Source organism: Lycium barbarum, chromosome 4, assembly GCF_019175385.1.
Source record: "Lycium barbarum isolate Lr01 chromosome 4, ASM1917538v2, whole genome shotgun sequence".
NCBI lineage: Eukaryota > Viridiplantae > Streptophyta > Magnoliopsida > Solanales > Solanaceae > Lycium > Lycium barbarum.
Window position 1 is genome coordinate 145519714 of NC_083340.1, and position 16462 is coordinate 145536175.

The 16462-nt window shown below is 34.0% G+C and overlaps 1 protein-coding gene across 1 annotated transcript; it reads left to right on the forward strand.

Annotated features, from left to right (window-relative positions):
• Nucleotides 1-1224: 1224 nt before the first annotated feature.
• Nucleotides 1225-6668, forward strand: LOC132636845 (uncharacterized). Its single transcript, XM_060353887.1, has 3 exons — nucleotides 1225-1709; nucleotides 2733-2986; nucleotides 5770-6668. The coding sequence occupies exons 1-3, from the start codon at nucleotides 1359-1361 to the stop codon at nucleotides 6425-6427; spliced, it is 1263 nt and encodes a 420-aa protein (XP_060209870.1). The 5' UTR covers nucleotides 1225-1358; the 3' UTR covers nucleotides 6428-6668.
• Nucleotides 6669-16462: the final 9794 nt, after the last annotated feature.

A 16462-nucleotide genomic window follows, 5' to 3' on the forward strand; every position in this document is an offset into this window, starting at 1 on the left:
AAGTAAAAGGCATAATACATAAATAGGCCTTTAAATTTGGCCTCAGCTGACAAATATGCCTTTCAACTTTGGATGTGCATAAGTAGGCACCTCAACTTATATAAAATTAAATATGTAAGCACAAATGCTGACGTGACACTGACGTGTCACATAAATTTTGAAGAGTAACATTAGTGTCAAGTTAATGTCACGTCTTAAAGTTGAAAATAAAAAAGATAACAACGAAGACAACCTGGCAAGGGAAAGGTAGGGTCCACTAAAAGCAAATACTCCTGAAACAGTTAAACAAATGTATAGATGTTCCTTAAAAACTCCATAATCACCATTTTCATCAATACTATTTGAACCTTCCAAGAACAAACCCAAAAAAAAAAAAAAAAAAATCTATACAAACATTCAGGAAAAACAACAAAGCTACTACTACTACGAATGGATCCATGTCCATTTGTTAGTTTGATAATTGAATCATTAGCACTTAAACTACCATTAACAGCAAGTAAATCAGCTTCTCATGGAATTCACCCTTCTTCAACACCTTGTTATGCAAAACTTAAACCCAAAATATTAACTTCTAGAAAAATATGTTTTTTTTTTGGCTAAATTACTTTTAATTGGAGTAATTTAATAGATTAGAGATATGTAACTAAGGAAAATTTAGAAAAATAAAATTAATTTTCTTAATTACGTGAAAGACACTTATTTTAGAACAAACTAAAAAGTTAAAAGGTCACTTATTATGGGCCGTAGGGAGCAAATGAGATCTCTTACCCTCTTACAATTTGAATAAAAAAAATAACATTTTCAAATTTCTCGTAAAAGGTCATAAAACATTTTTAAAAAAAAATTATGAATAGTAGACAACTAGTAAAATTGCAATTTCTTTTTTTAACCACTAAAGGATGTGGTGCAGCGGATGGGGCCGCTCCTCCCTTAACCAGAAGTCTCGGTTTGAACCTTGAGTATGGAAATTTTTTTGGTAAGTAGCTCTTCCCTACGAATGGGGCCCTACATGACATGAATACAGATATAGTCGGAATCCGAATCAGGTACTAGACAACTAATGGGAAACCCAAAAACAAAATTATAGTTTTTTTGTAAACAAATTACAGCTAAAAAAATGAAAAAATGAAAAAAACAATTACAGGAAGACAACCTGGCAGGGTATGTGTGGGGTCCACTAAGCAAATACTACTATAAACATTACAGTCATCCATTGAAACAAAATGTATAGATGATAACCATTTTCATCATACTATTTGAAGCTTCCAAGAACAAACCAAACCAAACCAAAACAAAACAAAACAAAACAGAACAAATATACAACAATTCAACAACAACAACATTGTTACTTACTACTAATGGATCCATGTCCATTTGTTCGTTTGATAATTGAATCATTAGCGCTTAAACTACCATTAACAGCAACTAAATCAGCTTCTCATGGAATTCATCCTTCATCAACACCATGTTATGCTAAAATTAAGCTAAAAAATTTCCCTTCACAAATGACAATATTGCCCCTCTCTCCAACTTCCGGCGACCACCAATCGCCGCCGGAATCTGCTGCCGTGGCGGCGGGTTTCCACCTTGACGCCGCCGCACTACGGCGGCTTGCTGGAAAACCGGTTACGTTAACTGTTTCGGTTTTTACGGGACGTATGGGACGCGCGTGTGGAGTTACTTCAGGGAAATTGATGGGTTCTGTTCAGGTTAGTAACAAGTTTTTGCAAGGATTTCCTGCACTGGTCTTTAAATTTTGGTCCTCCTATATGTGGTCTTTAAATTTCACCTATGGTATTTATTTAATAAAAAATATTCAGACTTGCTTCGGTCGACATAACTTTTATACTCGTTCCGTTTTAATTTATATGAACCTATTTGATTGGGCACGATATTTAAGAAAGAGGGAAGACTTTTGAAACTTATGATTCAAAATAAGCCTTAAAAATTTATGTGACTGTAAATCATTCATAAAGTAAATTTATTTCCAAATTATGTCATTTATTTTGACACGGACTAAAAAGGAAATAGGTTCAAACAAATTGAAATAGAAGGAGTAATATTTAATTTTGGAAACTGAAATTCTGTTTTTTCGGGTATAAGTTTCGTAGAAATTGAATCCGCTAGGCATAAGTGTTGTTTGTGTGAAGTTAGAAGGTTTTGTTGTGTCCGACATAATTTGTGATGATATAATCCAAATTATGCATAGCGAAATCTGAAATTATACCGCACGAAAAGTATTGAAGGATAAAAATTAAAGACCATAAATTTGAGGACACAAATTAAACACCTCCCCAAAATAGAGGCATTTGTGCAAATGCCCAGCGGCAACAGTGTCAAATGAGCGGGTTGGATTGAAATTGAGCATGTTAAAAACTTAAAATTGATGAGTTAATAAATAAGCGGGTCATTGATAACTAAAATGCGGTAATAACCCAACTCACTCAATTTTTATAAAATTTTAATTTCTTTATTTGTTCTTTTATAATTTCTTAGTACCTTAATAAATTATCACTTTTCTTTATTACGATTATAGAGTATATAACATAGCATCAAATGAAAAAAAATGCTGTTAAAATATTTTAACAACATTTATCGTGAGTCAATTTTAGCTACATATTAGCCCAAATTTTGATGGTCCAAAATAACTGAGTTAATAAATAGGCGGGTCAATAACGCGCCCAAACTCGGACGGATTATGTTTTTATGGGCTAATTTTTCGATGTCTACAGGTGAGTGTTGATTTCAATGGGACGCATTCAAAGGCGCGTGTGTTTCAAAACGGGTGGATGAAACTGGGGGATGCATCGGCTGAGAAACCGGTGGCAATGTTGCATCTAGCGGTTCGAGCTGAACCGGACCCGCGGTTTGTTTTTCAGTTTGGTGGTGAACCGGAGTGTAGCCCGGTTGTTTTTCAGATTCAAGGGAATATTAAACAACCGGTTTTTAGTTGCAAGTTTAGTGCTGATCGGAATAATCGTTCGCGGTTAGTCTCTATTGCTACTCTATGCAGTTATTTTTTAATTTTAACCTATGGTATTAATTTTAAATTATCACTTTACTATAAGTATGTTCTTTGTTTTTTCAGGTGCTTTTAAGTTTTGTACGCTATCAGTGTACATGAATTTAAATTGCTTAAGTCACTTAAAAAGATAATTATACATAAAAATATTAGAAAGCAACGCGAAAAATAAGGTAGTTAAAGTACACTGATGTAAATTATATTGTCTGTATATATATAAGTTAATCCTTTTTGACTTTATTATTTTTCATGTTATGGTTTTACTTATTATGGACTGTTCTTAGTAGTTTATCTTTCAGTTGATGTGATAATGTAAAAAATTCTTTTGTTCAGTCAGTGTCTACTAGTTACACTCACTCTCTCTTTTATAAAATATTTTCACACTATTTGTCACAAAAATAACATTTATAGATAAGTCTCAATAAAATGTGAGATTTAAAGTTTTGAAAATTACACTGTAACTTACTACAATAGATAAAAATGATTTCGATAGTACTCCCTCTGTCGACTATTACTTGCCTACTTATCAAAAATAAATATTCATTTTCACTTGTTCCAGTTTAAAAAATCAAGAGATAATTTATCATTTAATATATATTTTACCTTTATTATTAAGTAAATTATTTCCAATTCATTTTCCAATGAGTGACATGACTTATAAGTTATAACAATTAGGAGTGATATAGTAAAAATGTCATTTTATTTATTGCTTCTTAAGGGGTGTGTCAAGTCAAACATGGACGGAGAGGGAGTATAAGAAAGTCTTCACTATCGATCTATGTTAAATTTATGCTATAGTTTCACTATCAATTTATATAACTTTTATCTATTATTTATTTTTTAACTCTAAATATTTATAAAGACTTAACTTTTTCTTTAGAGGTTGGCTTGGTTTTTACGTAGAGATATAGTTTTGTCGCTTCTTTTTAGTTAACATCGCTATACTTGCGGTGGAAACAAGAACCTTTCTTGTTGAAATATGTCGTGGGGATTGGAAAATCTGGGACCATATAATTGACTGTCTTTGGACAAAAAAAATTACCATTATTATTGACGGAATCAGAATTTTCAATAAGGAGAGTCAAAATATAAGTAAATAAACACATTCAATATATAGTAAAAAATATAAATATGAAAAAGTAAACACACGAAGAAGCCAGGGATTCAACATATACATAATTTTTTCTCATCTATCTACACGGTGTAATTTTCAGTGAAAGGATGTTAATTGACTCCCCTTGAACGTGGTGGTCACCAATTATTATGCACTAATATATTTGTTAATTTCACTTTCACATAATAGTATTTGCCACTTGGTCACTTTTTGCAAGAAAATAATGGTTGCCATTGGATGCTCTTGACAAAATTTTACCTGTTTTGTCATTGGATGCTGTTGACAGTTTGTAATTGCTGAAATTAGGGAGACAATAATCAAGTTGGTTGAGAAGACGAACAAACAAGTAATACTCATTACTAAATAATTAAAATAATCAATATTTCTTGGAAGCAATTCTGAAGCTACCGTTGTTAAGATTTAATTTATATACACTGACAAGAATATATACTATTAGCGTATTTTCACCGGCCGTAGTGTGTAATTTGCCTTATGTTTTAGTATATTATACATACTTATTATGGACAGTTACCTGCAGTTTTCTTTTACGCATCTTAATAGTAAAAGTTAAATTGGTGTTGAAAATATACTACTAGCTTTCTTTGTTTGTGCAACTAATTAATCAACTAGCTATGGAACAATTCTGTATTAAGATTTGTCTTGACTCTTAGCATGTGGAGATATTAAAGTTGTTCAAAGATTATCTCATGATTTTATTCTCTTAATGGTTTAGCAAATTGTCGGTCCAACAAATTAACTATTTATCAAGTTGAGCGTTGGCCTTTAATGACAAAGATTAGAAATTGTCAGTCAACATATTAAGTTTGATCTAACAGACAAAAAGTAACTTGTAACTGTATTAGCAACCACCATTGATTCCCTTCCCATGTGCAAAGATTTAGTTCCAAATTCTTCATTAACTAGTTAATATTCTTCTTTGACTGTTTATTTAGCTGGATCCACCATCTGTCTCAGCATTAATTTGTGGATTATTGAATACGCCACCTACCTACGTTACTGTCTAGTTTACTGAATTAAGCTTACTATCATAGTTAGCTGTTGATGCATCTTTAATCTGATGGGGTTAAAAAAAATACACAATCACTATGTTAGTGCGCAGCAGTTAAACTCTAGGTTGTGTTCGGTATGGATCCAATTTTTTCATGTTTGGTTGGTCAAAATGTATGGAAATACATTTTTTCTAGGAAAATAAGTTACTTAAAAATAAAAATAAAAAATAACTTTCCTAGTGGGAGCATGGAAAATAAGTTTCATGAGTGCCTTTTTTTTTTTTTTCTTGAAACTGAGGTTTCTTAAGTGCTATACCAAGCTCATTGTCTACTTCCCACCCCCAACCCCACTCCTTACCATCCTACCTCCCCACCCCTGACCAGGGGTGAAGCTAAAGGGGCAACTTTGCCGAAAACCCACATTGTATATGTAAGGTCAAAACCATTTTTATGTTTATGTAGTTAGATGATGAACCCCCACGATAAAAATCTCGTCTCCACCTGCGACCAACTCCAAGAAAATACTTTTCACACGCACCCTTAATTTATTGTTCAAGGTACTGATTTTGTTAATAAGTTGTCCCTAAGCTGATATATGTCTCTCTTTCATGTGTGTTAAACAGATCTCTCCCATCTGATTTCAACTTAAACAACAGAGGATGGATGAGAACATTTTCTGGAGAAAGGGACAGACAAGGAAGGGAAAGAAAAGGGTGGATGATAATAATCTATGACCTTTCAGGCTCAGCCGTTGCAGCTGCCTCAATGATCACTCCATTTGTACCCTCTCCAGGTTCCGACCGCGTTTCACGATCAAATGCTGGTGCATGGCTCATCCTCCGACCTAATGGCCCCTCCATTAGTAGCTGGAAGCCATGGGGCCGACTCCAGGCATGGAGAGAAAGGGGCCCGGTTGACGGACTCGGTTACAAGTTCGAGCTTGTTACTGACACCGGCCTTACTAGTACTGTACCAATAGCCGAAGGCACAATGAGCATGAAAAAAGGCGGTAAATTTTGCATAGACAATACAGTGAAAGACTCTGCACTGAGCGCAAATTCGCCCATTCGAGGATTTGTGATGGTGTCAAATGTGGAAGGCGAAGGCAAAATTAGTGCACCTATGGTTCAAGTGGGGGTGCAACATGTCACTTGTATGGCTGATGCAGCCCTTTTTATCGCGCTTTCGGCTGCCATTGATCTTAGTATGGATGCTTGTAGGCTTTTCTCTCAAAAACTCAGGAAGGAACTGTGCCATGATGAACAAGAATTGTACTTCTAAATCCCATGTTGTTCGGACTCTTCAAAAATGCCGAGGTGTGTGTGTCAGGTCGTCCAAAAATAGTGTATTTTTGGAGGATACAATATGGGTGCAACAACAATTTTGGAGAGCTCGAGCAACATAGTCTAGCACTTGGTTAACAGAGCGCTAGCCCTTTTATTTTTCATTCATATGCAGTGATGACCAAAAATGTGAACTCTGGTTTGAGCATGGAAGATATATACCCTTCTTCTCCTATTGATATTCTTTTCTTCAGCTGATTTTCACAACACATATATACACACACACATATTCTTTTAGAGTTTAAGTTATATACACGGCCAATATAAAGAATTTTTACACTATCTGGTCATCTTTATCTGTTTTAGCAGGTAAGATGTCTTATTTTCAATATCACAAATTTCACATTTTAAGGAGGCTTACTTATAGAATTTTTTGAGTGACCTGATAGTGCAAATTTTTTATAATGACGGTGTATATAATGTAAACCTATTTATTTATTATTCTTTGAGAAAGAAAACACTGTTGACATTTTGTAATCTTATAGAGGCTCCACATTGGAATGCCTTACAAGCTTTAGATATCTTGCTGGCTCACTTCTTAAGGTAACTGGTTTCTGTTAACAGATAAACATTCATGGTTCCTTTTTTTTTTCGATAGAGGTGATTTTGTATAAGTTTAAGTTGTTTAATTGCAAATTTAAAATGTATAGACAAAAGAGTGATTTGTTTGTTAAAATTTGTTCATTCATTTTATATACTCATCGAAGTGTTTCCCAGCAGGTTTTGCCCCTTGTCTCCTAATGTTAGTTTTCATTTTTACCAGATTATTGATTAATGTTTATCATAAAGATCAGGGAATTTTTCAAAAATATACTGTCCAACAGAGACATATTGCGCCCACTTAGCCATGTTGTCAGTTTGCAATGTGATATTTTGTGGAGAGAAAGAGGGCCGGTTGACGGACTCGGTTATAAATTTGAGCTTTGTTACTGACACCGACCAATAGTTTAAGAAACAACAGCAACAACATACTCAGTATAATTTCACAAGTGGGTTCTGGGGAGGGTAGAGTATACGCAGACCTTACCCCTACCTTTGGAGATAGAGAAGCTGTTTCTGATAGACAATAGTTGAAGACACAATGAGCTTGAAAAAGGGTGGTCAATTTTGCATTTGACAATACAGTGAAAGATTCAGCCTTGAACTCAAATTCACCGATTCGAGGATTTGTGATGGTGTCGAATGTGGAAGGTGAAGGCAAGATTAGGTGCATCGATGGTTCAAGTCGGGGTGCAACATGTCACTTGTATGGCTGATACTGCCCTGTTAATCGCGCTTTTGGCTGCGATTGGTCTTAGTATGGATGCTTATAGGCTTTTTTTGTCAAATACTCAGGAAGGAATTTTGCCATGATGATCAAGAATCATACTTCTAAACTTGGTTAAACAATGCTCTAACCCTTTTATTTTTTCATTCATATGCAGTGATGACCAAAATGTGAACTCTGGTTTGAGCATGGAAGATTACCCTTTTTCTCCTAATTATGTTATTTTGCTGTAATGATTTAATAGGAAATGCATTTGAGAAATGTAATTCGAACAAGAAAAAAGTAATTCGTTAGGAATAACTGCTCCCAGCTGGGTTCGATGTATGAACCTGATTTAAGCTCAATTGCATACTTAACTTGGGCCGTTAGATCTGCTTAGTTGTCCTCTAATCTCATCTGTTGATTTTAAGTGGTCACATGCGCCTCACGTGACCTCCTCCCCCCCCCCCCCCCCCCTTCTAATTTCAACTACTAACTCCATTTTCCCAATTCCCCCGATTCGATTGAAATCAATTAAACCCATCCCTAATTTCTCCAATTGCCGGTTCCAACTACTAGATTGTTATACTTGTTCAACTGTTTTCGACCAGACACATATATATACACATATATTCTTTTAGAGTTTAAGTTATATACGTCAACAAAATTTTTTATTATGATTGAGGCACAACCAACAAAAGGTGTGCTAGGCTGGCTCTTTCAAATGGAAACTGTGGGTCCTACCTGTAACTTTACTTCACACCTTTTATTCTTCATTTCCTCTCCATCTTTCTCTATGTTTTTTTTTTGCTTTTCTTTTCTGAAAACATCCTTATCTCTCTTTTCATATGAAGTTCCTTTCATTTCTTTGTTTTATTTTGGGAAAAGGGTCGAAAATGTCCCTCTATTTTGAGGGAAGGGTCAAAAATGTCTCTCTAGTTTGGAAAAAGAGTTAAAAATATATTCTATTATAAATTTAGGTTAAAAATATCCTTTCCGTTATTAATGTTTTTAAATATATTCTTGTCTTAACGGAAATCCCAAATTTTTCAAAATAACTCGATTTTATCTTTAAACCCGCTTCATTTAAACCCGACCCAACTGCATAAAAAACCCAAGGGTGACCAACTTATTCCCGAGTCTTACATCTGGAGCCACTAGGCATAGGAGCGGGTAACCCATATGCGCTTTTTATTTAGTTGGGTCAGGCTTAAAATAAAGCGTGTTTAAAAATGAAATCGAGTTATGTTAGAGATTTCCATTAAGACAGGGGTATATTTGAAAACTTTAATGACGAGAACGGTATTTTTGATCCAAATTTGTAATGAGGATATTTTTTGCCCTTTTCCCAAAGTAGAGAAGCAGTTCTAACCCTTTTCCCTTTTATTTTTGTTGGAGACGGTAAAAACCTGGAAGGAACAATAACAATTAAGAATTAAATGTTCATTGATCTTCTTTCGGCTTTTCCGATTCCTCTCCCACGTTTCTTTCTCTTACTAATAGCTTGTTTGGCCAGGCTTATTTTTCCCCCAAAAGTATTTATTTTTTTAATAAGTGCTTATTGTAAAAAAAGTAAGGTGTTTGGCTAAGTTTTTAAGAGAAAATAAGTGTTTTTGAGGAGCAGTAGAAACAGTTTTTCAGAAGCTAAAAAAAATAGTTTTTGCCCAAAAGTACTTTTTTGAAAAGTACTTTTGAAAAAAATACACTTAGAAGCACTTTTTAAAAGCCTGGTCAAACATTAATTGCTGCTCAAAAGTATTTTTTAAAATTAATTGACCAAACACAAACTGTTTTTAGCTAAAAGTACTTTTTTAAAAAGTACTTTTGAAAAAAATACTTTTTAAAATAAGTTATTTTTAAAAGCTTTGCCAAACAGGCTATAAGATAAGTTAAATATCACAACGGTTTAGATTGATCTGTATTATCGTAATAATTTAACATTACAAAATTGCAATTAATCTCATATAAATGAGACAACACAAGTTATGAAATTAGTAATTGTATTAAATATATTATATAATAATTTTGTGTTCAGAAATCATCAAAATAATAGAGCAATTCAATAATCAATTATAGAATTGTATATGGTCACTAAGTTGCAAGTACAATAAGATATTTCAAACACGCAACGGCAAATAATAAGAAGACAATCAAGAAGTGGACAAGACCCACACTCATTACATTCTCTAAAGTGAACTCTAGAATTAAATCAAATTAAAGGCATGTGTCTATAGATTAAGAAAATTTGGCTCACGTAGTGTCCATATATAACATTTTGAAATTAGGATAGGGTATTAATTATGTAACAATACTCCCTATAGAAATATTTGTTTCAACTTGTTTAAATTTATATTAGCTAGAAGGGTGTTGAGTTATTTGTATCAGTAGTAGTATAGGTATGATTCGCCTACTAAAAATTTTCATTTGCACTTGTAAAAGTGAGATTTTCTGTTAAACTTAATATTCTTAGTTATTAGCTAGGCTATAATTCTATATGTGATTACTTCTTGAAGATGTCCTAGTCCATTAAGGAACTCCAGAATGAAATCAAATTAAAGGTCTATGTCTATTGTTTATTAGATTTAGAAATTTAGACCCTCCATTGTGTCCTGTTGGTGATATTGCAATGAAATTACAATTACAATTATAATTGAAAAATAAAAATGAAGAAATAAAATTTCTTCGGCTGAGGCGCGGATATCTCGCTCTCTTTAAGGAGATTCAAGCCCACTGCAGCAAATTTACCGGTCCAGCAGTAATCTTTCTGACTTGTCCCCTCCAGGATACAACAGCCCGGTCACGTCGTATAACTCAACAAACTCTGGACAAGATGTTGAGTCCAAAGCTCCACCAAAAGAAGAATACCTTCCTTCAACTGATAAACTCTTTTATTTTTTACTTACCTCACTTTTTATGAATTCTTCAAAGAATCTATATTTTCTTTTTTCTCTCTACCCTCACAAGTTAAGGATGATACCTTATTTATAGGTGAATAATAAGTAGGAGTTACAAGAATAATGGTCACATTATGGTCATTGTATGCCACTAAAAAAACGTGAGAACTAAGACTACATTTGGTCCCTATTGTCGCTGCCAAAAACGTGAGAAATTTATACCAAATTTGTGTCTTTTGTGGCTGCCATGGTCAACTTTTGTGGCTGCCATGGTCTTCACATTTTTTACCACAAAAATGTGAAAGACATGGTCAACTTTTGTGGCTGCCCAAATGAAAAAAAAAGTTGCATGGCAAGGCACAAAAACGTGAGGAACTTGGACAAAATGTGAAAGACATTTGTAATATTAAAATGCTCAAAAAACCTTACAATCCCCCACTCATTTTAATATTAACATAAGAGAGTTTATCAGTTGAAGGTAGATTAATATGCGTAATGAAGGTGTGCTCTGCATTGAACCTCCACTTAGTAAAACAATAATCTTTACTCCAGAGCCGTAGTGGTCTCAGACTTGAACTATGACTACTTTAGGGAAATAAAGAATTACTGCTTACACATAATAATCAAGGTGTTGACATGAGCTTTAATAGCCAGCACATTACGGCCTTGTGCTATCCCAGTTTTCATGAGTGCTTTTGAGAACGAGCCCAATTCTCATAGAAAGCGGCCTACTTCCACACTCACATAGGTGAAATCTGTCAAGAGTGCTTCTGTAACTTAACACCCCACTCATACGAGCTACAGAGTTTCATTAAGAGTTTATAAACTCAACCTCCACAAATTGTTACAGAATAATGCACTTACACCATAGGGAGGGAATAAATAAAATAGTGCATTTTTCTCAACAAGTCATCATATGATTCGTTTTTCCCATTGAACCTGGTTATAGGATCTCTAGTCACCAGGTTGGGTTTCCTCATATACGACTCATGAATTTATGGGCTTCAATCCCATCCCCCTCGATGTGCTCCAGACCTTTTCTCTTGCCAAGGCCTTGGTTAGTGGATCTGCAAGATTATCACAAGATTTGACATAATCAACATTAATTGTACCACTTGTCAAATATGATCTCACACTATTGTGTTTTCTCCTTATAGGTCTGGATTTACCGTTATAATAACGTTTTTGAACTCTACCAATTGCAGCGGTGCTATCACAATGAATTAAAATAGGAGGAATTGGTTTTTCAAAATAAGGAATTTGAAATAATAAATCTCTTAACCAATTCACTTCTTCACTAGCTGAAGCTAAAGCAATTAGTTCAACCTCCATGGTAGAGTTAGTAATAATAGTTTTTTTTTTTATTTCCAACAAATAGCACCACCTGCCAACGTAAAAATATAACCAGTGGTAGAACAGGAATCACCAGATAAAGTGTTCCAATCTGCATCAGTAAAGCCTTCATAACTCTAGTTATGGCATGCCAATGTTCACTACCCGGCTTGCTTGTAAACATGCTAAGTACTCCAACTGCATACGCAATATCAGGCCTAGTGCAATCAGTCACATATCTCAAACTTCCAATTAAGCTAGCATATTCCTTTTGATTTATCACATCATTATCACTTTGAACAGGAAACAAGTGAACACTTGAATCAAAAGGAGTTATAACATGCTTGCAATCAAGAAAGTTATATTTTTTCAAGATTTTCTCAACATAATGTGACTGGTCAAGGAATATTCCATCACATGTTTTAGTAATTTTTATTCCAAGAATTAAATTTGCCTCACCAAGATCTTTCATGTCAAAATGGCTTCTAAGAATATTTTTAGTTTCATCAATACCATTCATGTTAAAGCCAAAGATCAATAAATCATCAACATAGAGGCAAACAATTATATGTGAATTATTCCAAGACTTGTGATAGATGCACTTATCACATTCGTTTGTTTTAAAACCATTTTCAATCATGCAGGAATCAAATTTCTCATGCCATTGCTTTGGTGCCTGTTTCAAGCCATATAGGGATTTAGTAAGTTTACACACTTTGCTTTCTTGGCCTGCTTCAATAAAACCTTCGGGTTTTTCCATATAAATTTCCTCATTTAGGTCCCCATTTAAAAAGCAGTTTTTACATCCATTTGGTGAATGTGCAAATCAAAAATTGCAGTAATAGCAATTAAAAGCCTTATGGATGTAATTCTAGTTACCGGAGAAAAAGTATCAAAAAATTATAGGCCTTCTAGTTGTTTAAAACCTTTAGCAACTAGTCTAGCCTTATATTTATCAACAGAGCCATCCGATTTTAATTTTTTTCTAAGGACCCATTTACACCCAATTGTTTTACAACCCGGTGGTGAATCAACTAACTTCCAAGTTTTTTTGGAAATAAGTGATTCCATTTCATCATTTACAGCCTCTCTCCAAAAAATAGCATCATGTGAAGATAAATCTTCTTGTAAATTGAGAGGGTCATCTTCAACATTAAAAACATAAAAATCAGGACCAAAATCTTTTTCTACTCTAGCTCTTTTACTTCTTCTTAACTCAAAATCATCACTTTCTTTATTTTTCAAAACAGAAGTAGAAGAACTAGGTAGTGACAAAATATTTTCATTAGTCCTATGACCCCCACTATTTTTAGAATCAAATGGAAATTTGTTTTCATGAAAAATAGCATCTCCTGATTCTATTAGTATATTATCTTCAAGGCTAAAAAATTTATAGGCTGTACTATTTGAAGCATAACCAAGAAAAGCACAAGTAGTAACTTTTTTACCCAATTTACTTATTTTGGGATCCATTAGCCTTACATAAGCTAGACAACCCCAAACTCTTAGATATTCCAAATTTGGCTTGTGACCTCTCCACAACTCAAATGGTGTTAATTTAATCTTTTTATGAGGCACACGATTCAACACATAACAAGCAGGTAAAATAGCTTCACCCTAAAAATTTAAAGGTGCACTAGACTCAATAAGCATGACATTTGTCAACTCAACCAAAGTTCTATTTTTTCTCTCCGCTACACCATTAGATGCAGGAGAGTAAGGTGGAGTAGTTTCATGAATTATTCCCAACGATCTAATAAAAGAATTAAACTCGTTAGACTCATATTCACGGCCTCTATCACTTTTAATTCTTTTTATTTTTCTACCAAACTGATTTTCAACTTCATGGAGATAAATTTTAAAATTTTCAAAAGCATCACTTTTATTTTTCATCAAGAGAACATATGTATACTTGGAAAAATCATCAATAAAAGTAATAAAATATCTATTTCCTCCACGAGTTAAGGTTCCTCCAAGTTCACAAATATCAGTATGAATTAACTCTAATAATTCAGTTTTTCTTTCAACTTGAAAATGAGGCCTTTTGTGATTTTGGCTTTACTACAAGCTTCACATTTTTCAAAATCCTTTTTAATCATTGGGATTAATCCTAAACTACTCATGATTCCCACATAACGATTATTAATATGACACAAACGAGCATGCCAAAAATTAGTGGAAGAAAGCATGTAAACAAAATTAGTAACTTTATTCATCTCAACATTCAACTTAAACATCCCATCACAAGCATACCCCTTTCCCACAAAAATACCTTTTTTCACTATTACATATTGATCAGACTCAATAATTTATTTGAAGCCTGCTTTATTAAGAAGAAAACTAGACATCAATTTTTTTCTCATGGAAGGAGTAAAAAGTACATCTTTTAGAGTTAACACCCTTCCTGAGGTAAAGCTCAACTCGACATCTCCCTTTCCAAGCACTTGAGTAGTGTGAGAATCACCAAACATGATGGTTTTGGGCTCCTCAAATGGAGTATACACTTTGAACCAATCTTTGTCATAGCAGACATGACGGTTTGCACCAGAATCAGCCCACCATCCATCAACATTTTCAACCATATTTATGTCTGTTATCACCGCCACAAGTGGCTCTTCGGTAACGTTCGCCTGAGGTGTAGGACCACGTTTCCGAAACTTGCAAAATCGAGCAATATGCCCACTCTTGTCACAGATAAAGCATGGTCCTCCATTTTGTGTTTGTTGATTTTGTGCTTGGTTGATACCACCATTATTTTTCTTGGGAGGTCTACCATTATTTTTCTTGAATATTTTCTTCTTAGGCTTCATAGAGGTATTTTTGTTAGCATTAGGAGCAGCATTATTTGAAGTAATTAAATTTACCTTATTTGTGACGGGTTGTAAGTTGCTCTCTTCCGTTTGTAAAAGTGCATCTTGGTCCCTTGCTTCTTCCTCCATGCGGATTCGCATAATCAACGTCTCAAGAGAGGTTTCCTTTTGTTTGTGGCGCATGGTTTTTTGAAATTCCTTCCATGAATGTGGAAGTTTATCTATTATGCCACAAACAATAAGGTTATCTCCAATTTTTATCTCCTCGGACCTGAGCTCTCCAACGATCATTATAAAATCTTGGGCTTGTTCTACCACTGATTTGTTGTCCACCATTTGGAAACGAAAAAATCTACTAGCAGCATATTTTTTTGCTCCAGCCTCCTCGGTATCATATTTACTCTGCAACGCTTTCCAAATTTTCTTTGCAGTAGAGTAAGTTCTATCATAATAATCATAAAAATTATCTGATAGACAATTGAGTAAATAATACCGACACTTGTATGAATCTTCATCGTACTTTTCAGTTTTTTCTTGAAGAGAAATAAGTTCTTCATCATTCATGGAAGAGTTGTCTACTTTATTTGGATTCTTCTCATTTAACACATAAGAAACATTGAGAAGACTTAAGTAGAAAAGTACTTTACCCTTCCATCTCTTAAAATGAGTACCGTTGAACCGAAATGGCTTGTTAAGATCTCCTACTTTGACATCCGCTGATTTTTCAATTGTAGCCATTTGAATCTCCTTAAAATTGTTGGTGATATTGCAATGAAATTACAATTACAATTTGAATCTTCGGCTGAGGCGCGGATATCTCGCTCTCTTTAAGGAGATTCAAGCCCACTGCAGCAAATTTACCGGTCCAGCAGTAATCTTTCTGACTTGTCCCCTCCAGGATACAACAGCCCGATCACGTCGTATAACTCAACAAACTCTGGACAAGATGTTGAGTCCAAAGCTCCACCAAAAGAAGAATACCTTCCTTCAACTGATAAACTCTTTTATTTTTTACTTACCTCACTTTTTATGAATTCTTCAAAGAATCTATATTTTCTTTTTCTCTCTACCCTCACAAGTTAAGGATGATACCTTATTTATAGGTGAATAATAAGTAGGAGTTACAAGAATAATGGTCACATTATGGTCATTGTATGCCACTAAAAAAACGTGAGAACTAAGACTACATTTGGTCCCTATTGTGGCTGCCAAAAACGTGAGAAATTTATACCAAATTTGTGTCTTTTGTGGCTGCCATGGTCAACTTTTGTGGCTGTCATGGTCTTCACATTTTTTACCACAAAAAATGTGAAAGACATGGTCAACTTTTGTGGCTGCCCAAATGAAAAAAAAAAGTTGCATGGCAAGGCACAAAAACGTGAGGAACTTGGACAAAATGTGAAAGACATTTGTAATATTAAAATGCTCAAAAAACCTTACATGTCCAATTCAATTTAAAATATTCTCCATTTAAATTGTGATGAGAATATCTGTATAGAAATAGTATAATTTTCTTAATTCTAATTTTTCCGAGACTTATTTATCTAATTTTATATTTATTTTAGTGAATTCTTTAATTTAATTTATTTTTAACGATGGTATCAGAGTCAGTTTATGCACACCTCAATCTTTAATTTAATTATATCACGCTTGCGAAAATCATAAGCATTTGCATAGATGACACTTTAAAA

Bases quoted from the DNA above. Each gene is read 5' to 3' on its own strand.
- LOC132636845 (XM_060353887.1), top strand. From the start codon at position 1,359: ATGGATCCATGTCCATTTGTTCGTTTGATAATTGAATCATTAGCGCTT. The intron at 1,710-2,732 runs GTTAGTAACAAG...CGATGTCTACAG, and splicing joins AATTGATGGGTTCTGTTCAG to GTGAGTGTTGATTTCAATGG. The intron at 2,987-5,769 runs GTTAGTCTCTAT...TGTGTTAAACAG, and splicing joins GATCGGAATAATCGTTCGCG to ATCTCTCCCATCTGATTTCA.